The 27,599-nt window shown below is 43.4% G+C and overlaps 1 protein-coding gene across 2 annotated transcripts in view; it reads left to right on the top strand.

Annotated features, from left to right (window-relative positions):
* The window catches only part of itga6 (integrin subunit alpha 6), a 71,390-nt gene that overhangs the window by 6,337 nt on the left and 37,454 nt on the right, over positions 1-27,599 (top strand). For both annotated transcript variants that reach the window (XM_033023950.1, XM_033023951.1), the window contains exon 2: positions 20,028-20,155. In XM_033023950.1, coding sequence (XP_032879841.1) covers positions 20,028-20,155 — 128 coding nt within the window. The remainder of the gene's footprint in view (positions 1-20,027; positions 20,156-27,599) is intronic.

Genomic DNA, 27,599 nt, shown 5'->3' with positions numbered 1-27,599 from the left:
GAATCATAAATGCGTTTTGAAATAAATTTTACTCAGATGCAAGCTAAGGAATGGGATAATTCTCAGCTGTTAATTTGACAAAATCAGGACATTTTGACAAAATCAGGACATTTTATTATTAGCCAAAAAATTCCCTGATTTTGTCAAATTAACAGCTGAGAATTATCCCATTCCTTAGCTTGCATCTGAGTAAAATTTATTTCAAAACGCATTTATGATTCACGGATACTTAAATGGTGAATGTAGCTTCAGAAGCGTTTTCATTTTGCATGTTAAAACCCACCCGAGAACCATGGGCGATTTTGCAATTTTACTGAAGGATTTCTAACTTTTAATACTTTTCATCTAACAAATGAATAAAGATAACAAAGCCAATAATGCCTTACTTTTGATGAAATGCAGCGAGCAAACGCGATAATTCCCGATATTTTGAATCTTTAAATCTCCACGAAAAATGTCCGCTATCAACTTCCGCTTATTTTGCCCCTTCAGCTCCCTCTTGTATTTACCTTAGTTTCTATCTTTTTTTTACTGTAAATTTAGGTAGCTGTGCCTCACGGTCACCCCGACCGGCTCAGTAAATTGCAGCTCAAATCCTGGCCGTTTTCGATGTTTTTAACGGGTGTGAAAGTGCGTGTTTTGCCATTCACTAACATGTACCGGAAGTGACGCTTGTCCCCCAGTTAAAATTTTCGGTCACGTGGGTGCGGATCTACGCTCCAGTGACCTTTCGTGAAATCACCCTATTGCTGTACCTCTAGAAGGGAACCTTTTGTCTTCTAATTCATTTGGTGACAGAAAACTGAACGAAAAATTTGAAAATATTCTATTCTCGACAATGGCATTTGCTATGTAAATTGCAACATTTCAATTCAACAATAAATGTGCTGTTGCCGTATGTTAAAATTTTAATTGATAAAGACCTTCAGCTGGCTGCTTAATTCTTCAAATTTTAAATAATTATCCAATTAACTTGAAAATGGTGAAAAGTGTAGTTAGCTGATTCATAAGTAAAAGAGTACTTTTTGTTTCTTGATAGCAAGATTAGCTGGAGCTGTTTAATTGAAACAGCCGCAATATCGAATAAATGCCGAGTCGGAGCATTCAATATGGTTATAACATTATTTCTTGGATATAAAAACAGAACATTCTATAGATTGGGGTGGAGAATCGCATTGTAGCAAAGGTAGTAGCACTCTTCTTCGTCTTCATCTTCATCTTCTTCTTCTTCTTCTTCTTGCGAATGGAATATAAACCTAAGGAATAGTTAGATCTCAAGCTGGGTGTTGAGCAGCCAGGTTGTTGTCTCTGTGTCAATGTCTGCCAGGCCCTGAGCTCCACTTGGTGGGTGGTAGAGCAGGCACCCAGAGATGACATGGTTGGCTGTCTGTTGTTCTGCTCTGCATTCACAGGCTGGGCTCTGGCAGAGTCCCCATCTCCACATGCTGGCATTGAAACTCCCAACTCCAATACGAAGTGTTGAGCTTCACCCATGCTCCTCTGGGGAGGTCAGACCCTGGACAGCTTTTATCTGGTGAAGAGATGTAGCTGTGTAATGGAGATGAGGTTGCCTTCCACTCCTGTGACCACCTGGTGGCTATCCAGTGTGCTTTTGTCTCAGCTGGCTGGATGGATGCTAGGAGTTGTTTTCCATGTGGAGCAAAGGGGTGATGGGACTTCAGTCGGGGTGGCCTCTGCTTTCTGCTGATAGCCTGATGGAGGAGGTGATCTGGGTCCATGGCACGACGAGATAGTCCCAGTGTTGCGGCTTGCTTTCGGATCCCTGCAGGCGGAATGCTTGCACGTTTAGGGAGCTGCTCGACTGGAGTAGGTTGAAGGCACCCAGTGATGGTTCGCAAGGTGCTGTTCAGGCTTGTGTCTACCAGGCTAGTATGTCTGCTACTACTCCATTCGGGTGTGCAGTACTCAGCTGGGGCATACACAAGAGCTAAGGCAGAGGTGCGAAATGTTGATGGACTAGCTACCCCAACTTGTTCCTGCCAGGCGTCGAATAAGACCGCTACGTGCCATGACCTTGTCGCGGAGACCAGCCAGGTGTTGACGGAATGTAAGCGACCTGTCCAGTTTTACGCTGAGGTAAGTGGGTGTTTGTTGGAAGTCCAAGCGCCTGTTGTTAACGAAGGAATAGAATAAATTATTTTTGTAGAATGTTTCCATGTTACCTGTTATTTATTAATTTTAAAAGTTCTTGTGAGGCAAGTAATCCTAAATGCTTGTGCTACTTTGGTTCTTTAATAATATTAAAAATAGAAACTCTCCTCTTGTGCTCAACAACCAGAAGGTATTGAGCACTTGTTAATGTATAACAACATAGCAAAGTGTTTCATAAGACTGCTACCAAACATGATATCTACTCGTGTACGCCTCATTCATAATGGGGAGAGTAGAGGTGGGTTTAAGGAATATTTTAAAGGATGAAAGTAAGGTGAGGGAATTCCTGAGTTTAAGCACATGGTATTTGAAGGCACGTCTGCAACTGTTGAAGTACTTCTATCGAATAAAATCTGGGATGCTCGGGAAACCAGAATTAGAGGAATGCATTCATCTTAGTAGCGGGGAAAGATTAAAATGATAGAAGGGTGATACCTTGAAGGGATTTTAAATCGACGATTAGGGTTATAAAATGGAGGTGCAGTTTAACTGGGAGACAATTACACCAGCCAACGATGGGTGGTCCATGTTAGAGCTTGAGCATCAGAGACCTCTAGTTCCTGCAAAACTCCATCTCTCTCAACACCTAGTTCACAGAAGATGAAGATGCCAGGCAGAAGTGTTAATAAATGACAACTCTAAAGGTATCATAGAAGTACATGAAGGAACATTATCCAACTTCATTCTCCAGGTTTGGTCAAAGGTGTTGGTGTTATTCTTGGTGTAATTTTCAATAATGCAGGGCAATGTTCTTGTGCAGATGAAGTTGTGATATTAATTGTCACCTCATCTATTTGTCACCCTAAAGATGTTTAACCATTAATTTAATTATCAAAGATATGAAAGCCTAATGAGCATTGAATGAATTTCTATTCTTGGGAATTGCATTTGCACCTTTGAGATTATACTTTTGAAACATAATTCTGGTCAGTGGTCTTCACTATTTTTCAAGGTGTGACCACATCAGAAAAATGTCTTTAATGTGAGAGTCACATTAACCACTAAATTAACACATTGCTTGGGTGTAATTTTATAATAATTCAAAGTCTGATTCAACAATAACCCAAACTATTTTAGTTAAAAAAAAAAAACGGGTAAATGCATAGAATTAAAATGGCACCAATGCAGGTAAGCTCTATTAGCAAGATATTTCTATCATTTTAGAATGAACATATTTAGATATAATTTTGTGTGTACATGCATGCCCTTCCCTTGATCCTTGCACCCACAGAGCTTCATGTTTCTCAACCACCACTGAGAGTTTCCCCATGTAAAACATTTTGACCTCTCTTGTCCTCCTCCAGAGTCCCACCATTTCTGTGCACATCTGCTCAAGTTAACAGATGTTATGGCAAAGAAGAATGAAAACTGGGTGCTGCAGTTGGTAAAGCTGCTGCCTCATAGTGCCAGAGACCTGGGTTCAACCCCAGGACCTTGGGTGTGGTCTCCCTAAGACTTCATGTGTTTTCACCCAGCGCTGTTGGTGCTGTTACTGATCAGATGCCCAAGTCTTGGAGCTTGGTGACGAGTTTGGAATGGATGATGTTGAACACCAAGCTGTAGTCAGTGTATAGCAGCTTGATGGATATACTCTTATCCACATAGTCCAGGGCAGTGTGGAGAGCCAGTGAGATAGTATCTGCTGTTGACCTGTTGTGGTGCTGGGCAAACTGAAGCAGATGCAGGTCATTTCTGAAGCAGGAATTGATTTGTGCCCTAACCAACCTCTTGAAACATTTTATTACAGTTGGCAGAATAAAATCCCACTAGTGTTAATGGATGTTTTTGAAACTATTCATAATTTATGTGGATACCATTTTCAGTTATTAACATTTGAATGACACAATTGTAAATACTCCACATGTGCCTCCTAGCTTTGGCTTATGCCAGCTATTATAGCAGTGAATTAATGATAGTATAACTAGAATTAAGTACAGGTGCACAACCTTTTATCCGAAGATCCAAATAACGAAAACCTCCGAATAGCGGCCATTTTTTCGGTCCTTGAAGAAAGGTCCTTGAAAACGTTCACCGAGGGCGGCCCGCAGAGGTGACAGCGGAACCTCCGGTCGGTCCTCGAAGAAAGGGGAACTAAATCCCCATTCATAAAAGAGAAGGTGGGGGTATATTGCGCGGGAAGGTTAATAATTGACAATCTGCTGCTGCCTGCCCGCTGAGTTAAAAAGTTCCCACGGTAGACTCACGATACACAGGGGAGCAGCTCGGGCTGTTGGCAAACTGCCACTTATCGCCGTAGCGGCCCATCGGGGAGCGGATTCCTCTGGAGTTGGAGGGGGAGGGGGGTATTGTGCTGTTTGATCGCCCCCTGCTATCCCAGGGACAGGGAGACACAGCGGCTTTTTAGACTGGTGGGCAATCACTTCCAAAGTTCTGCCCACACAGTCAGTACACCTCTCCTACACTGCATTTCATACAAACATTTATTCTGCAAGAAAAAACTACATTGAAGACTCAAACTCACGACCGAGTAACTGCCAGGATCGAGGCGCAAACTCGCGACCTAGCTCGGGGATTCAAGAATCCCCGAGCTAGGCCGCCTAAGGGCATGTAGCCCCGCTAGGGTGACATGAGTGCGAGAGGTGATTCAATGCTGCGGGCACATTTACAAATTCAGGAATTCATTCAACACACTGCATTTCATACAGACATTTATTCTGCAAGAAAAAACGACATTGAAGACTCAAACTCGCGACCGAGTAACTGCCGGGATCAAGGCGCAAACTCGCGACCTTGCGGATATGAGCCGAGCCCTCTACCACTGAGCCAGCCGTTAAAATCTACGCAAAAAAATTTCCATTCCGAAGACCGACAAATTCTGAATTACGAAAAGTGTCTGGTCCCAAGGCTTTCGGATAAAAGGTTGTGCACCTGTAATTAGAATGCAGGTTTCAAAACATTTAGTTGCTAATGAATCTGCCTGAATACAAAATTGTATTTGAAAGCTGTGCCACGTAAATACATGTGTTTGTGACAGTTTTTACGGTATACTGAAAATAACACCAGCATCATTTATAGGTGTTTAGTAAATAACATTGTAACTGTTAGTTTGTAAATGTTGCTTTGTTGTAAAATTGTACATTTATTTGAAAACTAACATGTATTCCAACAATAAAATATCAAAGAAGCAGTTGATCACAAAACTGCATTAATACACAATAGTAACGTAGTTAAGTTGCACGTCATTGGGTAAATTATTCAATTTGATCAAAGAAGACACATAGTACGTAAAGAATCTCACTTGCAATTCTGCAACAAATCATCTTTGTTTTAAAGATATGAAAAATAGCTTGGCTGAATGCATGTGTTAATGAGGCCTTCTCATAAAGCCTCTGAGGCTTCTGACATTGGACTTTAATTTTTTTTTAATGACTGTAAAGACTTTTTCCCCATGTGAACTTTTAAACATTTCTGGGACTCCAATCAATGGTTAAATCACATAGTGACAAGCAAGAGCCTGTGGCTTCATATTCAAGCAATAAATCAATTGGGAATGCAGCACAAAAAGGCTATGGGATTCTGTTTGAACACTTACCCCCCTGTATCTGTAGTAATAATTAAAATATTTATAGAAAAGCATTGCACAAAAACAGACCCTTTGGTCTATAATGTCCATGCCAAACATGATGGCAAGACCAAGAGGGCAGCACGGTGGTGCAGCGGTAGAGTTAATACCTTGGCACCAGAGAATCGGGTTTCTCCCGAAATCCAAAGCAATGTTCGGTTTCCTTCCGCACTCCAAAGACGTACAAATTTGTAGGTTCATTGGGTTTGTAGAAAACTAAATTGTTGTGTGTGTGTGTGTGTGTGTTTATCCAACCTCTCCATATAGCTAATACCCTGTAATCCAGGCAACATTCTAATAAATCTCTTCTGCATCCACTGCAAAGCCTCCACATCCCTCATGTAATAGGACAACCAAAACAAAGTACAACAACCCACCAGATAATCTCTGTGCTACACACCTGGTTGCTGGCTGTACTGTAAGTTTAATGCTCTTGTTGCATTTAGGCAGGGACTTTTTTTGCATTAATTCAAACTATTTATAACTAAATACTTGTGCTTTTGTTCTGAGTTTTGTGACAAATCTTGTCCTTTCGTTATTAAAAGGTGATGAAAATGTTAGTATGTGTTTTGCATTCTCTCTTCTCTACGGTGAAAGCAGCCAAATTACTTTCTCTATTACAGCACCTTTCTTCAGTAACATAAATTAACTCCTTTGTTAATTTTATGATTTTTTACAATCACCTGTTCATTAAAAAAATCTTGGAAGGGATAATCTGCATGAAATATTTTATTACACGGCACTAACCTTGTTTCTGTGGGCCAGGAATTCACACTGTAGTGTTGCCAAAAGGTGCAACAAGATAAAAGTTTAGGAATTTCTTATTCATAATTGCAGCCCATCCTATTCTTGTAAAACATAGAAGGCTGGTGGTTCTGTGCATGCTCCTCCGAAGGAACCCCATTAGTTCTGTTTCCCTGCAGCTCCTTCTCCTTCTCATGTCCATCAACTCCTCTTTGCATTTTTGCTATTAACCTACATTAGCTGTGACATTAGGTAGGTGGTTAACTTGCTAATTCATGTTTAGGATGTTGGATGGAGGAACCTACACAGTCACAGAAATAACTTCCAATCTCTATACATCTAGGTGCTGAGTTGCTCTCAGTTGCAAATAACGTGCCAATGATCAGTAAATCATCATCCCTTGCTTGTAAGATGTGATACCAGCTCCCATATATAGACTGGTGAATTATACATCCACTTCACCTCTGGTGTAATATTTGGTGGGATCTAACATCCCCTGTCTGTTCTCTAATCCCATTTTAGGACTCCTAGCTTATAACTATCAGCTTAATCAAATCCATGATTTTTGGAGGTAGGGATAGAAGAGAAACCAGAAAATACTGGAAGCACACAAAGAGCCAATGGAATCATCTTCTTGCGTATGGCGTGCACAGCCTAAAGTTGTAGATCAAGGGTAGACATCCAGGCCAGGACAGCATCATTTACTGGGTGGATAGCTTTGATGCCCCCAGGGAAAGGCCTCAGTGGGCAGTCATTCACGATGGTTTCACTGTGGGGTCTATAATGACCTCTCCGTTGTTGGTGTTGGCATCTTTCCAGGCTCAGCGCCACTCAGTCATGTCAAGTCAACTTTATTTGTCACATACACATGCAAGATGCACAGTGAAATGAAAGTGGCAATGCCTGTGGGATTGTGCAACACTCTTGGAGTCAAAGTCTTCCACGGAAGGTCAAGGTTAGCCTCGATGGTGCACCAATCTTTCAACATCCTCTCCCTTCTGCATATGCTGGGAGGGGCAATATGAGAGAGGACAGGGAGCCACTGCAAAGGTTTTGACTTAAGCATCCCTGTGATGACCCGCATTGCAGAGTTAAGGACAGTGTCAACTCGTTTGGTGTGGCAGCTATTAGCCCACGCTGTTGAGCAAAACTCGGCAGTTGAGTAGACTAGGGCTAAGCTTGCGGTATGGAGGGCGTGTGCATTGGATCCCCAGCTGCTGCCTGCAAGTTTCCTGATGATGTTGACCCTTGCTTTCAGTTTATCAGCCACCCTCTTCAGGTGTTCACGAGAGGTGAGGGCGCGATCCAGGGTGAATCCAAGGTACTTGGGGAATTCTTCATTCTTCTTACCACAAGGCTTACCACAAAAGGACACTCGGAGCTTTGCATTGGCGAGCTGGTTGAGGTGAAAGGCAGTGACAGTTGTCTTAGATGGGTTAGGGTGAAGTTGCCAGAAGGTGAAGTACTCCTCCATCCCCTTCAAGTCTTGGGTTAGCACTCTGCTGATATGCTCAAAGGCAGATCCCTGGTCGGCAAGGGCAAGGGCATCTGCATATGCAAACTTCCTGGCCGAGGTAGTTAGCATGTCACTCACATAAATGTTGAAGAGTAGGGCAGCTAGAACAGAGCCCTGGGGGAGACCATCATTCAGGGTCCTGACAGAGCTGGTCTGGTTCCCAAGTGAGACTCTAAATCTACTGTTGCTGAGGATGGGTGAGAGGGCATGCACGCTGGTTTGGCACTTCAAGATTCTGGAACCTTTCAGCAACAGACCATGTCTCCACACGGTGTCATAAGCTGATGACAGATCGATGAGAGCAACACCTGTTTTCAGGGCACGTTGGAAGCCAGCCTCTATATTGGTAGTGAGGGCAAGGACTTGGTGTGCGCAGCTTCTACCAGGTCTAAAGCCAGCTTGCTCTCTGGGTAGACCACAGTCTGTTAGAGTCAACAACCTCTCTACTCCCTCTTCACCCATGACTGCCCTAAGAATGGCTCCAACGCCATCATTAAATTTGCCGACGACACCACGGTAGTAGGACTGATCAGTGACAATGACGAGTCAGCCTACAGGGAGGAGGTCCAGCACCTGGCAGCCTGGTGTGCCAACAATAACCTCGTCCTCAACTCCAAGAAGACGAAGGAAATTATTGTTGACTTCAGGAAGAACAGAGGGGGCAGACATACCCCCATCCATATAAACGGGACTGAGGTGGAGCGCGTCTCCAACTACAAATTCCTCGGGGTACACATCTCGGACGATCTGTCCTGGTCCCTCAATACCTCCAATCTGATCAAAAAGGCGCAGCAGCACCTTTACTTCCTGAGGAGGCTCAAGAAAGCTCACCTGCCCCCCCAGATCCTGACCAACTTTTACCGCTGTACCATCTAAAGCATCCTGACCACCTGCTTCACGGTATGGTACAGCAGTTGCACCGTAGCTGACAGGAAGGCACTACAACGGGTGGTGAAAACCACTCAGTACACCATCGGTGCCCCGCTCCCTGCCATGGGTGCCTTCCACCGAAAACGGTGTCTGAGACGGGCCGGGAAGATCATCAAGGACCCCTCCCACCCTAACCATGGACTGTTTGCCCTCCTCCCATCAGGGAGGCGGTACAGGAGCCTCGGGTCTCGTACAAGTAGGATGAGGAACAGCTTCTTCAACAACACTATCACATTGCTGAACTCGGAGTCCCGCCGATAGATTTCTCCAGTCTCTCCGTCCACATTGTTTGCTTATTCTGTATTTTTATTTCTATATTGCATTATTACTACGAACAGACGCTAAACTGCATTTCGTTGTACCCATACTTGTATCTGTGCAATGACAATAAAGTTGAATTGAAATTGAAATTGAATTGAAATTGGGTAGAACAGGTTCTACCAATGGAGAAATCCTGGAAAGCAGGAGTGTGCTCAAACAGCTTGTAGAATGTGCGCAAGAGAGAGATGGGTCGGTAACTAGCGGGATCATCAGCAGATTCCCCAGGCTTGAGGATGGCGATTTAGACTCCATGCCTTAGGGATAATTCCCTCATAGGGAACTTAGGGATAATTCCACTACAGTGGACATGGATGGAAAAAGCAGCCAGCCAGTTGCGTCCATAGGGTTCTTCAGAAATTTCGTGTAGATCCCATCAACTGCTGCTTTCCAAACTTAAGTAGAGGACAGGCCTTTGTCTACATCCACTGGAGTGTATGGATTAGAAAGGGGGCATGAGGATGCCGACGTCAGAAGATCCTTCGGGGGTTGAATCCTCGGAAAGCCCCTGGACCTGATGGTATACCCGGTCGAGTTCTCAGAATCTGTGCAGACCAAATGGCTGGAGTTTTTGCGGAAAATTTTAACCTCTCACTTCTGAGGTCTCAGGTCCCCACCTGCTTTAATGAGGGCATCAATAATACCGGTGCCCAAGAAGAGTAAGGTGACATGCCTCAACGACTACCGACCAGTGAAACTAACGTCGATGGTGATGAAGTGCTTTGAGAGGTTGGTTATGGCACATATCAACTACATCCTTGACAAGAACCTCGACCCACTACAGTTCGCTTACCGCCACAACAGGTCAATGGAGGATGCAATCTCACTGGCTCTCCACTCCGCATTGGACCACTTGGACAATAAAAACACTTACTTCAGCCTGTTATTTATAGACTACAGCTCGTCGTTCAATACCATCTCCTCCAAGCTGGTTACCAAGTGGGGGATTTCCGGGACCGCTGGACACCGCAGGGTGTTGAATGCATCCTCAATAAGGATTGTAACATAGGTGTATAGTAGTTTATTTAGGATATTTGTTTGTATTGTATTGTGGTGGGTTCTGGTTTGTTTAATTGTAGTGTAAATATTATTTTTTAATAATTGAATACATTTTTTGATGAATTTAAAAAAAAGCTGGCTACAAAGCTCACGGAACTGGGTCTCTGCGCATCCCTCTGCAATTGGATCCTCGACTTCCTGATCCACAGACTACAGTCTGTCTGAATTGGCGGAAATACCTCATCCTCAGTAACAATCAGTACGGGAGCACCTCAAGGCTGCATGCTCAGTCCCCTGCTTTACTCATTCTATGCTCATGACTCTGTAGCCGGACATGGGGCGAACTCTGTCATCATGTTTGCCGATGACACCACTGTTGTTGGACGAATTACAGATGGTGATGAATCAGAGTATAGAAGTGAGATCGGCCGATTGACCAAATGGTGCTAGCACAACAGCCTGGTTCTCAACACCAGTAAAACCAAGGAACTGATTGTGGACTTTGGAAGGGGAAGAATGAGGACCCACAATCCTGTTCACATCAATGGGACGATGGTGGAGAGGGTCAAAAACTTTAAATTCATGGGCGTGCATATTTCCGAAGATCTTTCCTGGACCCAGCACACTGATGCAATCATAAAGAAGGCATCAGCGCCTCTAATTCCTGAGAAGATTACGGAGCGTTGGTATGTCAAGGAGGATTCTCTTGAACTTCTACAGGTGCACAGTAGAGAGCATGCTGACTGGCTGCATCGTGGCTTGGTTCAGCAACTTGAACGTCCAGGAGCGGAAAAGACTGCAAAAAGTTGTGACCACTGCCCAGTCCATCACCGGCTCTGACCTCCCCATCATTGAAGGGATCTATCCCAGTCACTGCCTCAAAAAGACGGCCAACATCATCAAAGACCGACACCATCCTGGCCACACACTCATTTCACCGTAGCCATCAGGAAGAGGGTACAGGAGCCTGAAAACTGTAACAAACAGGTTCAGGAACAGCTTCTTCCCTACAGCCATCAGGCTATTAAACACGACAGCAAATAAGCTCTGAACTATAACAGACTTATTATTATTGCTCTATCTATCTATATAACTAAAAGTCTCATCTTGACCACTTCCTGTCTGCGCTGTATATTGATTTTAGAAAAATGCTACCCTATATCGCTACCCTATATCCTACTCCGCTGCGGCAGCCCGAGGATTTTTCTGATCGATGAAAAATAAAAATATTGATCAGCTGATTGGTCCTCTCGCCTGTCAATCACCATGGTGACGGTAACGCCCCTTCCGTGGGGGGGGGGGGCAGGACTATAAAACCCTGGATGCCTGAACGCGAGTCGGTCACTCTGGAAGATCGCGAGGGAGAGGCCACAACTGTGATTCTGCTGTGAGTCAACTGAACTGTGAGTCAACTGAACTGTGAGTCTGCAATGTACTTGCAATAAATGATTTGTTGGCCCTTAATGAAAATAAAATGAGTTCGGCTGCCCTGTGCTTGAAACTGAAACGGCAATGGAATTGAAATGAAATGAAAATGAGTCGAGTTGTTTGGCCTGCCCTGTGCTTAAATCTGAAATGGCAATGGAAATTAAATGAAATGAGTTGTTTGGCCTGCCTGAAACCACTAATTTCTGCCCACAAGGCCCCTATAAGCCGAGAAACCAGTCCCTTTTGACCAAAATGCCCGTATTAACCCAGGAAGAGCATTTTGGCCCAAAAGGTACGTGCCTGGAAAGGAAAAGTCCAGCAAAAGTGCCTTTCGCTGAGATTTCACCAATTTTTTTTAACGACCTTCAGCCCATCAGGCCTGTACTAGCCCAGGAGGAGTCCCTTCAGCCCATCAGTAAATATTCCCTCTTCAAGTATTAATCCCCACCCTAGTATTTTTCTCCCTCCCTTCATTGGCTCCCTGTGAGATCCAGGCCAGGATAGACTTTCCTCCTTCATTGCTGTGATCTGCAGAAATAGATGAAAAATGTTTAAAATTGATTCTCCACCCTCTCCCCCTTCTCTCTCACACTCTCACTTGTTTTGGGCAGAATTCTGGCAGTTTCTGAGCTGCCAGCCCACCAGGCCTGAATGACTGAGCTGCCAGCCCACCAGGCCTGAGTGACTGAGCTGCCAGCCCACCAGGCCTGAGTGACTGAGCTGCCAGCCCACCAGGCCTGAGTGACTGATCTACCAGGCCTGAGTGACTGATCTACCAGGCCTGAGTGACTGAGCTGCCAGGCCTGAGTGACTGAGCTGCCAGCCCAAGAATCCATTCGGCCCACAATGTCCATACTAGCCCTCTGGAAACCAGTCGCTTCGGCCCACAACACCCTTACTAGTGCTCCAGAACCCCCCCCCCCCCCCCACTGGCCACCAATATTGGAATTGGTGGAGAGGTGGAATATTGCGTTGGGGGACCAGCCCTCCCTTGTGAACATGGGACCCAATGGGTCCCACCTATTCTAGTATTTGTTTATTTATTGAGTATGTGCGAATGTGTGTGTGTGTATATATACACACTGAACTTTTTTTTCTCCCGTTGTGTACTATGTTTACATGTTCTGTTGTGCTGCAGCGAGTAAGAATTTCATTGTCCTATCTGGGACATATGACAATAAAACATTCTTGACTCTTGAAGAAGAGATGGACTTTTTCTAGCTCCATCTCACTTCTTGTCGGGATTCTTTGGAAGTGGCGACCTTCGAGTTTTCCAGCAGGCGAGAGCCTACAACATTTGCTGACACCTTGGGGGGATTGCACCGGGCAGGAGCAGCTGAACCAAGATGACGAAGGAGAGTCCAAGCCTTCCTGCTGGAGTGATCAAAGTGATCAAATTGATCAAAGCCTCTAATGTTTTGACCAGAAGCATTAGATGAAGGTGCTTTGAACTTATTAACTGCTTTCATTTCCATAGATGCTGCCTGACATGTTCAGCATTTTTTTTCCTATTTCTTGGTTGGAGGAACTGGTCTTATGGAAGAATAGCACATTGTTTCAGGCTTTTATAACGACATCTTTGTCCATGGAAATGTTAACTTCCTACAGAGTGGAATCCAGTCTCTCCAAGAGTTTGCGTGCAACAAGTTGCACCTTTTTAAGGGGAAATATATTTTGACCTTGGCATTCATTGTTTTACTGTCATGCAGCAATATACTCTGAAGCGCATAAAAATGAAAGTGCAGGAAGGCCACGAGGTGGCAACCAATCAGAAAATAAAAACAATGTGCTCGAAGCACTGAGCAGATCAGGTGTCACTGGGAGAGGGGATATGAAAGTATTGGAGTAAGCTATGGAAGAATCTCTGAAATTTCTGGTGTCAGAACATATATCTGGGCATCTCAACTGTCCCTGAAGCCACAGGGATTGCATATGCTGCAAAGATTGTAGCATGCTAATTGCACAAATGTCTGTAAATAGAGGACTTGTGTAAAGTCAAAGTCTTAAGTTTTTATTATTGAACTTTAATTAAAAGATAATTAACAACATTTTCTGGTCTTCCGCAGTATTGAAGTAGTTTTTGTCTGCTTGGAATGAGGAGTTTGTGTACTGATAAGTAATGAGGTTTGGCTGGGCACATATAGATGACTATGACTGCTTTATCTGGGTTGAATGAGTCAAGGCAAGTGAGCTTTCCATTTAGATGCAGGATGATGGCATTCTTGCTCTATGAACCTTGTAGCTTTGAGCCACCATGCACTAAGCTGCGCTGCTCCTTCATTACTCTCTGAATCTTGCTGTTTGGTCTAAACTCCCACTACTTCACTTCAGAATATGACAATTCCTGAAGGCTCTGAACGTGCATGTTGATTGATGCATCAGAGTGGGGAAGGTCCATAAAAGCTATTTTCAGAAATTGGCTGTTGGTTGGGTTGAGTGCAGCAGGTGGAATGAATCGTGCGAGCTACATGAGGAAAGTTCAGCTTGAGACTGCAGACCATTTGGACATAAATGTAATCAATGGAATTAATTAATAAGTGATCGGGTGGTGACATAAATGCAGCCAATTACAGCCTGCACTTGTAGGAAGTATCTTGAGCCTCGTCTCTAAGTACCAGGTCATTGGGGCTGGTCTCACGAATAGTAGACCATCTCTCTAGACACATCTGAGTGGCCAGCTGGAAGAGCCCACATAAGTGTCTAGTCGAGTCCTGGAAGGCTTCTGAAGTGTAGAGATTGGGGATAAGGGTCACTTTCATTGCTACTGGTAAAGTACGACTGTTCAGGAGATGATAACGATATGCTGCCATGTATGGTGATGGAACCTTTTCCATTACTGTTCTGACCATGTACAAGAAACTGAACCTCTACCCATGGATCCAATTTACAACATAGAAACTCCTGCAACTGCATCTCAGCTATGAGCACCTCTTTGCAATGGAGCCTACATTTGGCCCTAAGCCTCCAATTGAAGACCATTCTCTGCGTCTCACTCTTACTACTGGAGAAATGGTGGTGATGTATTTGTGAAGATCTGCTGTAAGCAAATATGAGATTCCAAAACTTCCAAACTCAACCTCAGTTACATAGTTATTGTAAACTCTCAAACTTTCCATAACATTTCTTCAGAAAAGAATGTCATAGTTATTGATTTCACATCAGCACTCAAAGTAGCATCTGGTCAAAATAAATCGTTGATTCCCAAGTTTCCTTCCTTTGAAGATATACACAAAAAGCTGAAGTAACTCAGGAGGACAGGCAGCACCTCTGGAGCGAAGGAATGAAATGAATAGAGATATCTCTGTCTCCTTCTCCCCTGACTCTCAGTCTGAAGAAGGGTCTCGACCCGATACTTCACCATTCGTTCTCTCCAGAGATGCTACCTGTCCCACTGAGTTACTCCAGCATTTTGTGTCTATCTTCAGTGTAAACTGTTATCTGCAGTTCCTTCCTACACATTTCTTTGCTTCTACTTGGCTTGGTTTCATTGACATGTATCATAAACTGTTCTTGTTCTTAATTAGTAATGTGAACATATTTAAGTACCAACCCATCTTCCAGAGGGGATGTCATAATCCTAACTCAGCATTCCTGGGTTAAATATGAAAATTGACAAATTTGGATTGACTTCCTGAAACAAAAGCAGAAAATGCTTAATACATTCAACAGATCTGGCAGCTTCTGTGAAAGGAAGTCATTGAAAGTAAAGCAAATAAATCACTGTTCCACAGTTTTAACACTGGGCAAACTTTGAGTACCTCATTTAAATTTGAGTACTTCATAAAATTCACCTTTTTATATACCAATGAGTGGTTTGCGATGATTTGTCCAATGAAGTACACGTATCCTTATGAATTTTCAATACTTACCAATTCTTAGCAATACGCGATCTACACTTTACACTGGCTCAGAAAAGCAGTCGGCATAATTAAGGACACCCACTCCTCATTCCTTATCTTTTCTTCATGGTCCTGTGACGTTTGCCCTGGGGATAGAAGATATAAAAGATTGAAAGCATATATTCAAGATGCCTCGTCTGCTTTTATCAAACTCTTGAATGGTCCTCTTGTACACTCGGGATAAATTCAGGATCTTCTGATCTGTATTGTTGTTACTTGCAGTTTTTTTAATCAGGACTTTCTTTGCTGTTGTAATATGAGATTCTGAATTATTTTTCTTTTATGCTACCTATGTGCTTGTGGGTAATGTGATTTGCCTAGAACCCACGCAAAACAAAGTTTATTGGTGGACCTCTGTACACATGACAATGATAAACTAATAATACCAAAATGCTGTAACATTGGCACAGACTAAGCCTCTGGATAAAGTTCAATTCAGTGGGTGAGGCAGATGCTGTTTGCAGGAACTTATATGCAGAACAGCGTGTGTACCATCAAAATTGGGCCTCACACACTTGACAATACTGGATGTGTCCACTGATTCTTTGCATGTGTGCCAAGCTCATGAAGAACCCAAAACAAAAAGTTACGGTGTAGCCATTACATAATGGAGTTTTGATAAAATTCCATCTAGTAGGGCAGTAATATGTTGCACCATGCAATGGAATTTCTAGATCTATTTTACAACAGTCTGGAATATTGATTGATGAAAGCGACAATGTGGATTAGGACTATTTGTTTGTAAGCAGAGGTGAGGTCAAATGAAATGGTTGGACCGAAAGGGTCTAAACTTGTAACTTCTGTGCATTTCTGTATACTGAATGCATTCTTTCAGAAAGATTGTCGGCTGTTGTCCAATTCTGGGAATTGCAGTCAATTTTTCCTTCCATGCTGAACTTGGTCACTAGGATTTTCTAGTCCCCGGCTGCATATTAGCTAACAAGCAGTTGAACCAAGGACATATTTTGTTAACTTAATAAAAAATTGACAAGTACAACTTGCATTAATAGTTTGTTAAATTCAATTAATTCTGACTGACTTTCAGCTTCTAAGTATGTAGCTACAAAGCATTGATGCATTTCATGATAACATCATTGTGCTGTGGGTTCTGAGTGATCAGTGTGGTAACAGCGTCTGGAAACTGAAGGCCAGTAATTAAAGAACCACAACACTGAAGCACTGTCAAATCATGAGAATAGCATGAGATTATTAAAAGAGCAGTCTGTGAATGAGGGGAAAAGTTGTAAGATATAAATAAAATGCCACAGGAAACCCCTATTGTGCTAATCGTTATTAGCTTCAGAATATGTTGAATTATTTTTTAGTTTAAATGATGCTTTGTTTAAATAATCGAGAGCAAGCTCTTACTTTGTCGTAGGAAATAGTACTAGAGCATGAATGTTTGCATGTAGACATCATTGATGGCATTCACTGACTTGCAAAATTTCACAGTCATTATTGAAAAGAGCCACGTGGTATATGATGGATGTCGAGGTCTGCATTAACACAAGCATTTTATTATTGTTGGTTGGAAGTGATAGTTGACATGGAGATCCATAAATCAGCAAAACAATTGCAAACTGATGTCACTTTTAAGGGGTCACTGCATTGCCTGTAGGAGGGAAAGTAACCAGAACCCACAAGATTTTATCCTCCAGAAATATCAATACTATTAGTTTCCGATGCTCTGTTTGCTAAAGCCAGTTACTTCATAATATTCCTAAAGACATCTGCAGCCAGCTGAAGAGGGCTCTGGGTCCGCAAAGTGCAGGGTCTCAATGACTGGAACAGCCACAGCAATAAGAGCACGTGCAAGCGAGTGAATAGTAACGATTTGAAGGAAAAGCAAAATAAACCACAGAGGCTGGAAGTACACTTAGCAGGTCAGCCAGCATCTGTGGAAAGAGAAATCAAATTAATATTTTGGGTCCAAGACCCTTGGTCAGAATTTTCTTTAAACAGATGACTGGCAGAATTGGTCAGTTCTGATGCAGATAGAAGGAGCGAATTATGTAAAGTTGGAAAATTCAGTGCAGAGTCCTGAAGGCTGCAATGTACTCCGGTGAGGTGTTCCTCAAGCTTGCATTTGGCCTAATGGTTAAAGTTAGGGAGGCCACGGACAGGCCTTAATGTTCATTTGATGTGTGATCACTGCTAGGATCAGAGCCTGCAATCTCTGATGCTTTTCTGATGGCCATCATAATGCCACTTGCAACACATAACCCCATTTTCCTTTTGGCACAGTTTAATAATCACTCACTGATCATTGAAGATTATCCCCGCTGTACCTGTTCACTGGGATGATCCCAGACATGGAGGGGTTGACCTCCTAAGAAAGGTTAAATAGATTGGTACTCAACACATTAGTGTTAAGAGTGACAGGTAGTCTTATTGAAATGCCTCTAAGCTTCTTAAGAGGGGTAGACATAGAAAATGCTGAGAGAATATTTCCTCTGATAGGAGAACCTCAATAAGATAACGTGTTCCACCTATTCATGTTCCCATCACCCAGCGGAACCCTACATTCTGTGTAAGTTGCTTCTCCCCAATGAACAAGAAATTGACGAAAACAAGTAAAGTGCCTGTCTCACTTTCCCGAGTTATTCACAAATTCTCCCGAGTTTTCCCCTTGATTCAAACTCGCAGAATGTTCGTAACGGGTCCGTAGGAGGCCGTAGGAGTCCGTAGATATATCATAGCGGCTCGCTATGCCAGCCGTAGGTACTCGGGGCATCAGGTAAGTCGGGACGCTTTTTCCAGCCTAATAAAAAATGTACACGAGTAAAAAAAATAGTCGGGAGGATGCCCCGAGTACCTGCGGCTGGCATAACGAGTCGCTACGATATATCTACGGACCCGTTACGAACATTCTGCGAGTTTGAATCAAGGGAAAAACTCGGGAGAATTTGTGAATAACTCGGGAAAGTGGGACAAGCCCTTAACTTTGCACAATTTGGAATAACCATTGCAAAAAGAAAAATCTAAGCAGCAAATTTAGGCTTGTACATTGACTTTCATTATATGTTATTTATTGTACCCAGACCTGGGTAGTTAATGAGCAGACATGGGAAGAGCTCAGTGGCCCTTTGATAATCTGTTGTTTGGGAGCATTGAATTTTGGATTAGAAATCAGCAAACACTGACTATCCAGTTTGCTTCTTGATTTTTATGCAAAATCCATAATACAAATTTATGGGTGTTCAAAGCCTGCCTCTATTTGTGTTTATGTGATGCCTTGACTAAGAGTACTCCTTTGCTAAAGGTGATAAGTATTCTTGAAAATATTTCTAAAGATCAAGAATATCCTGGAAATGTATGGTGCTACTTTATTCAGTGCATTATTTTAGTATGCATATGCTTGTCTCTTTAATTCTAAGACAGTTTTGGGACACTTAAGAATTTATACTGAGGGAGGAAGGAATGCGTTTCAAATGGAAGCTTGAGTTGGAGTCAGTGAGCCTTTGTTTTGCTATTGTAGTGCAGTTCTGCAAACCCTTGCATTTTGGCCTCTGAAAGGATCTTTGTACTTTTTCCAGAAGTTTTCAAGCTTCTCATAAATCTTTTGTCCTTTGTTCAAGTTCATGACTGTTGATTTCAGTGACGTCATACATAGATGTTTAATAATGGCCTGTGGCTATTGCTGTTTGTCATCATGCTTCGTGAAATGAAAGCCACTATCTGTTCTTTACAACAAAAAGAGGGAAGGAAGGCAACTATAGAGAAAGCTGTTCTTTTGCATTGAGAATGCACCCAATTCCACTAAACTAGGAAATTAATTGAAGCTATGGTATTCGCACGTCCCTTTCAAAAAAGACTGAAGAGAGAAATGTTTGTTTCTACTTTAAAATTAGTATTTTTCTTGGCGTTTCATTGTTAATTTAATATAATGCCTTAAAATTTACAGTTAGTAACAAAAATATGCCATGTACATCCCAGGTGCTGGTGTTCTCACTGAGTACAAAGGAACATTTCTGTGGTTTTGGCTCCCATTGATTGTTCTTCTCAGACCTGAATGCTGATATTCACCATATAAAAAAACAATTAGGAAGGTATTCAATCTTCATACAGAATATTCCTGATAATTGTAAGATATGCTTGAAATTGATATATGATGCTTATCTGTTTAGAATTGCTTCTGAAGTAGTATTTGTACCGACACTGTGCAAGTAATCTACTATCTTACACTCTTGTAATTAAGTATGATTTCTGCCTATGTATGGTGAGATTTATACTGAACTGTATGCAAAAACAAATCACAGTATCTAGGTACATGTGACAATAACGTACTATTGAACCATTGAATAGTTGAATATTGTAGTCCCTGATCCCTGCTGCAAAGCTCTCCCCCTCTGTCTGCCCTGCACGGAAGTATTCAATAATCTGTGACTGTGGTGTTGTTTGATCACACATCTAATGTTTTAAAATGAATTCTGAACAGGTTATTGGTTGGTGCTCCGAAAGCAGAAGGATTTCCAGAGCAGAAGGCTAAAGTAACAGGAGGATTATACAAATGCCCCATTACAAACAGAGAAAATGACTGTGAGCGTGCCGTTTTTGACAATGATGGTGAGTGTTATTTTATTGAAGGCCAGGATAGCTAACAGTATAAAAGGTCTTGCTGAAAATGTTAAACAAGAAAATACTGCTGACTGTTTATTCTTTAAGCTACATGGAGAGCTGTAAATATATTTCATAACTTATCCTCTCATTGCAGCAGACGTATGTACATTTATATTAAAAGCTCCCAAGTATTGGAAATATTTACAGGACTGCACAACATTGATAAAAAATTGATAAACAACGACGAATAGTGGTGGTGAAAGTTGTTTCTTGAAAATTGGTGGGGGGGGGGGGGAGAGAGTATGTAAATGGTGAAATTCAGCAAGAATTATTGCTATGGTCATTGCTTTTCTTAATGTATCAGTGATTTTAAAATTAGATCCTTTATTTGTCATTCAGACCTTACGGTCTGAACGAAATGTCATTACCTGCAGCCATACATACAATAATAAACAACAGAACAGACAGTAAACACAAATTAACATCCACCACAGTGAGTCCACCAATTGTATGGGTATAGGGCAATCCACTTCCAAATTTGGTGTTTGCTCAGAAGTTTTGAGAAGGATAATAATAGACATAATAATTGAAATGGAGGTCTGAGCAGTAAATGAAATTTAATGCAAAGAAATGTGGAACGCTGCACTGGGTGGAAAGAATAAGAAACAAAATTCTAAAAGAGATAGAGATTTGCGCTATCCACACAATTTGTTGAAAGTAACAGAGCTGGTTTGGAAAGTGTTCTTTAAAAAATAAGTAAATAGGATCTTAGCCTTATAAACAAGAGATACTGGAGCAAGGAAGCCATGATTTTTTTCCAAAACACTAGTTCAGCCACAACTGGAATATTGGGTCCATTCTGAGTGCCAAACATTTAGACAGATTTGAAAGTTTTGGAGAGAATACAGAAGAGATTTACCTAAATAATTTCTGGAATAACATTTAATTATGTGGGTGGACTGGAGAGGCTGGAGTTTTTTTATTTTTGAGGAGGTAATTGAAGAAGGTTGATGAAAGGTAGACTGTATCTGAATGAATTTTAGTGAGGCTTTTGACAACATCCTGCATGCTAGGTTGGTCTAGAAGATTAATGCACCTGGGATCCACGAAGAGCTGGCTACCTCAATTCAAAAGTGATTTGGTGGTGGGGTGTAGAGGTGAAAGAATACTTTTCTGATTGAAAGTCTGTGACCAGTGATATACTACAGGGATCTGTGCTGGGACTGTTGTTTGTTTGTGATATATTTCCATTCAAGTCATTAGTAAATGGAATGCATTAATACATGTGGATGAACAAATGTTGTCAAAACCCTGACAACTTGCCTATGGGCTCAGTGGGCTGTTTCTTTGTATTCTGTACTTAAATGGGGATTGTACTTGTGTTTGGAAATAACCTTACTGATCTAAATGCAAAAACAATTAATTGTACCATGGTACATATGATAATATGAACCATTAAACCATTACAGTGATGAATTTTGTCTAAGACTACAGCAGAATGCAGATCAGATGGAAAGTTGGGCTGTAGCATTGGCAGATGGAATATAATCTCAGCAAGTGTAAGGTGATGCATTTTGGGAAGTCCAATAAGGGTACAACATGTACAGTAATAGGTTGGGTGCTAAGGAATGTTGATGAACAAAGAAATCTTGGGGATCAAGTTCATCTGAAGGAGGTGTTGCGTTTGTGAAAGGCAAATGCACTAGCTTAGATGGGACTAACATTTTAGTCAACCTGGACAGGTTGGGCCGAAGAGTCTGTTTCCTGTATGATTTAATAACTAAATGGTTATAATGCTTTACAATGCATCAAAAGACATGGCAAATATATGGCAAATGGAAAGGGAGATAAACTGATGTCCAAAAAAATGCTTGCATGGTTTTGGAAGTGGACCACCAAACTATGATTTGCGTTTGTGAACATTTCATGAATGTTGTGATGTGACATTGGACTCAAGACTCAATACGACCAACTAGCTTTCTGGGCCACCTGGTGAATTCTGTTACTCTGTTACTGTGACTACAATGAGGTGATTAAGACCCAGCCCACGGAACACATGTATTCTGTTCCTGTTCCCAGTAAGCATTCCAAATATGAGTGAGTTGAACAACATTCACCATCCAGTACCTGCCTTCAGTACTCCATGGAGGTCGGAGAATTAAACAGAGTGTAAAGTTGGTGATCACTGCAAATTCATTTTGTTCCCATTGTGTGCCTTAATGAAACTCACAATATTACAGTGTACTTTGTACATAAAATAACATCAGTTTTATTATCAGAAAGCCTTTCGCTGACTTTAGTTGACTGCAGGGATTATGCCTGACTTCATGATGTGATACGGTTCCCTCCCAGCCATTGGAAATGTAATGGGTGTTTATACTATATTGGTTGCTAATTTGATGCAGATCCCAGCTGCTGTGGAAATTAATCTGCTGCCAACACTGGAGAGAATGTTTTAAAGAAGTTACTCTCTCATGTAAATTCACCATTAGTTTTCCAGATGGATGGCAGGTTCAGAAAATTAGTTGGTGAAAACATGGTCCTTTCCAAATATCTAATACAGCACTAAAGATAATTTCATTCACAGTCAATTGTCATGGGCTAATGTGTGCAATGTAGTAAAGTGCCTGTCCCACTGCGGCGACCTAATTCGCAAGTTTAGAAGAGTTTGCCCTCGACTCATACTCGCAGCATGGTCGACATGAGGTCCTAGGGGGTCTTTGTAACTCTCCTTCATGCTCGAGAGTAGTCCCCGCATACTTGAGGCCTCAGCTAGGTCGCAGCGTTTTATTCAACATGTTGTAAAATGCTCGCGAGTAAATAAATGTCGCCATGGAAAATATGTATATTTTTTTACTCGTAAGTTTAGTCAAGGTAGGTCATAGTAGGTCGTAATGCTATCGTATGTAATCGAAGGCAATCAAAGCTAGTCGAAGGTAGTCAAAGGTAAAGCTCGTTGAGAAAAAAAAGGTAAGTGAACCGACCGGTAATGTTAAATTAACGCAAAACTTTATTAAAAATTGTCCGGCTTCTTAAAAGTGTCTCCACTCCTTCTCCCCCCTTCTCACTCCCTCTCTCCCCTTCTCCCTCCCCCCCCCCCTGCCGTTAGCGAGACTTCCCGAGTACCTGCCATTAGCGTTATGAGCCGCTAAGAGACGTCCCAGAGTTCCGTCGTACCCGCTACGTTCATTCTCTGTGCCATGAGTTTGATTTTTTAAAAACTTGGGAGAGCTCTTGTAATGAACTCGTACCATGGGACAGGGCCATGACTGTGCTTTTACCTACCTGTTCATCGCGGGTGTGAATTTCAGACCGCTCCCCCGCTTCCCCTGGCCCCCGCCTATGCGATGTGTTTGTGTGTTTGTGTGTGCAGACGGTTGATCCGGCTCGCTGTTTCATCGCTGACGGTCGATCCAGCTCGAGGTTTTCAGTCGAGTGCCTTCGAACTTGAAAGTGGAAGACAGTCGCTGAAAACTCGCGCTAGTGGGACATTCCCTAAAAGGAGATAAATGTAATCCTCTGGCTGTTCAATCATAATACTTTCGTACTGTATGCCAGATGATTCTGCTGGTAATTGTTACAAGAGAATTTTGTCCGAACAGTCTGTGACGCATAGCGCTGTGCCCATAGCGCTATATTTAAACCCCATAGCGCTATGTTTAAAGCTCATAGCTCTGCGGCCGGTAGCGCTATATTTAAAGACCATAGTGCTGTGGCCGGCAGCGCTATACTTAGAACCCATAGCGCTGCAGCTGACAGCTCTTTGTTTAAATTCCCACATGCTAAGCCGACAGCGCTCTGTTTAAACTTTTGCGCGCCAAACCGGCAGTGTTGTGTGTATTGATTTGCGGGCCAAGTCTGTAGCGCTGTGTGTATTGATTTGAGCGCCAGTCTGCGGCTGATAGCGTTTTGTTCCCAATTGGGTGGGGGGTGGGGGGGGGGGGGGTGAAGGCCACGCCCAACCCCCTGCCATTGGATATAGTTTGAATTTGGGAGCAGTATTATTGGCCAGGCCAATGTATACCTGTCTAAAGGCAGGCGCCAAGAAGCCACAAGTTTAGTTTATGTATGAGAGGGGGTCACCGACAGGCTGAGTCGTGATCAGAGACAGACACAGACACACACACACACACACACACACACACACACACACACACACACACACACACACACACACACACACACACACACACACACACACACACACACACACACTGCTGAAGCAAAAACGTGCTTTAAATAACATCCAACAAACACTCACCATAGACAGAGCAGCTCTCCTGAATTATTCAATGCGCATGCACTCGGCGCCATCTTGATGTCACCCTCTGAGTGAGCCACCACACTTTCGGGTTTTATCATCCCTCCCCCCTGCTGCCAGCGGGGGCAGCAGAGAGAATGGCAAAACATTTTTAGACATTAATATCTCTCTGATTTTTCATCGGTGGGAAAAATCCTCCGGTCCAGTTCGGCAGAGGGGGGCTCTGAGCAAGGTGGCCAAAAGTGATGGCCGTAATTGGCGGCGTTCTCTCCGAAATCACACTGCAGTGAGTCAAAAGCGGTCAAGATCTTACTTTTAGTAATATAGATATATATGGTCTATGGTATATAGACACACTGAACTTTTATCTCCTTTTCTGTATTATGTTTACATATTCTGTTGTGCAGCAGCAAGCAAGAATTTCATTGTCCTATCTGGAACACATGACAATGTTGGCCGGTGTGGGCAAGTTGGGCTGTATCACTCTATGACTATCAGGAGGCATCCTTGGAGAGAGACACAGAGTTAATGTTGCAGGCCTGAAGTGGAAAAAGGAAATAAAATGTTGTGTAAAGTTGTAAATGGGGGAAGAAAAAGAAAGAACACTGGAATGTCTGTGATAGGGTGGACACCAAACGTTGTCTAGGAATTGTTTTTGATATTGGTTTAGGGGAGGACATTAATGTTAATCAAATGGAACTTTCTAGAAAGTAAAAATGTACGCAGACGAATTAGCTCAGTAGAGAACATGAAACAAGCTGGGTAGGAAAGAACTGCAGAGGCTAGTTTAAATCGAAGGTAGACAGAAAATGCTGAAGTAACTCGGTGGGTCAGGCAGCATTTCTGGAGAGAAGGAATGGGTGACGTTTCAGGCCGAGACTTCTTCAGACACTTCAAGCTGGGACTGCTGTGATATGCTGAACACAACATAATGGCTAGAAATCTGAAATAGGAGAATGCTGAAATAGTTGGCAGAAAAGGTACCATTTGTGAAAAGAAAAAAATGGTATGGGTGGATGGTACTGGAATTGACTAATTTTGGACACACAGGAAAAGCTAATTACCAGAAATGATTGAATTGCATATAGAATTATTCTCTCTGCGATTAGTAATGTGGAGAAACAAGAAACCGCACAACTAATAATGTGGAGAAACCGAAAATGCTGGAATCTGGAGCAAAAACTAATCCACCAGAAGAACTTGGCAGGTGAAGTGGCAACTGTGGAGACAAAAGAGATGTTTCACCATTTTAGACCTTGTACCAGGATTGGTGGAGGAGAGGGGGAAAATGGCCAATATAGGAAGAGAGGAAGGACAGGAGTTGGTAGGTGATAGGTGGAACCAGATGAACGGAGGGCTGATGGACAGATGGAACCAAGTAAGGGGTGTCGGGTGATGGAAATGCTGAACGAAGGGAGAGAGACTATTGGTGGACAGGTGGGAGCGGGAAAGGAACACTGGAAGCATGGGCTGCCAGAAAATAGAATTGAATTGAATTGAATTGAATCCTTTATTTGTCATTCAGACCTTTCGGTCTGAACGAAATGCTGTTGCCTGCAGCCATACATGTAATAATAACAAAACACAATAAACACAAATTAACATCCACCACAGTGAGTTCACCAAACACCTCCTCACTGTGATGGAGGCAAAAGTCTTAGAGTTACTGTCTCTTCCCTCCTCTTCTCCCTCTGCGCCGAGGCGATACCCCACCGGGTGATGGCATCAGTCCCACGGTTCAAGCTCCGCGGCCCGGGGGTGGTCGAAGCTGCCCGCAGCTGTTGCAACGGGTGCTCCGGAAAACAGGCACCAGCCTGTGACCTGCGAGCTCCCGACATTGTCCTCCACTGGCCCGCGGCCGAGCCCCGGATCCAGGTCGCCGCCGCCAGAACGCCGCCTCAGCCGCCGTAGCACCGTCTCCGCCCCGCACGGGGCCGCCCACAAGGCAGCGTCTCAGCCCCGCACCGGGCTGCCCCCACGGGAGCACCTTCCAGCCGGGAGCCGGTCCGCCCACACGGCAGCGTCTCAGCCCCGCACCGGGCTGCCCCCACGGGAGCACCTTCCAGCCGGGAGCCGGTCCGCCCACAAGGCAGCGTCTCAGCCCCGCACCGGGCTGCCCCCACGGGAGCACCTTCCAGCCGGGAGCCGGTCCGCCCACACGGCAGCGTCTCAGCCCCACACCGGGCTGCCCCCACGAGAGCACCTTCCAGCCGGGAGCCGGTCCGCCCACACGGCAGTGTCTCAGCCCCGCGCCGTCTGCCCTCACCGGAGCGCCGAGTCGTGCCGCTACCCGGACATCGCCACAGCTCGAAGACGGCCAGCCTCGCGTTGGTGAGTCCTGGCTGGCTCTACCTCCGGACCCTCGAGGTCGGTCGCAGGTTGGAGGCCGCCAGCTCCGCCATTAGGCCTCAGCGCAGACGGGGGAAGAGAAGGGGATACGACAAAAAGTCGCATTCCCCCGAAGGGAGAGACAGAAGCCCTGTTTCACCCTCCCCCCACACACATAACACCACCTAATAACCAAAAAAATTACTAAACTAGACAAAAAAAACAACACAAAAAGTAAAAACAGACAGACTGCAGGCGAGCCGCAGCTGTATCAAAGCGCCGCCACTTCCGGAAGATACAATGTTCATTATAATTGTGGTGCAAGTCACCCATGTGGAATGAGGATTTGTTCTTCTAGTTTGTGTTTGGTCACACTGTGGCAGTGGAAAGGGATGCGGATGGAATGTCAGTGTGGGAATGGAAAGGGGAATTGAAATGATGTGCAACTGGAAGCTGAGGTGGCTGTTGTAGACAGAGCATGGGTGCTTTGCAAACCATTGGCTTATCTACGCTTGGTCTCTCCCATTTAGAGGAGGTTTCATAGCAAGCACTAAATACAGTCGGCCAGTTTGGTGTAGGTGCATGTGAATGTCTACCTTACTGGAAGGATTGCTTGAGTCGTTGGTTGGTTGGTGGAATCTCTTGCACCTTCTTTGGTTGCAGGGGAAAGAACCAGGGGATGGAGGGGGTGGGAAGGGATTGGAGCAAGCAACTACGTCAACGTCTTGGTTAATGACCCATTGTCAAACAAAAGAGTAGAAAACAAAACAAATATTTTATCTGTCTTGATAGAAGAAGATTGGTATTGTCATTTGTTTATTAGGCAGAAAATCTGAAAACATTGCAGACTATGAATGGGCT

This window comes from Amblyraja radiata, chromosome 7 (assembly GCF_010909765.2).
Source record: "Amblyraja radiata isolate CabotCenter1 chromosome 7, sAmbRad1.1.pri, whole genome shotgun sequence".
NCBI classification, from domain to species: Eukaryota; Metazoa; Chordata; class Chondrichthyes; order Rajiformes; family Rajidae; genus Amblyraja; species Amblyraja radiata.
This window is presented reverse-complemented; position numbering and strand designations above follow the sequence as displayed.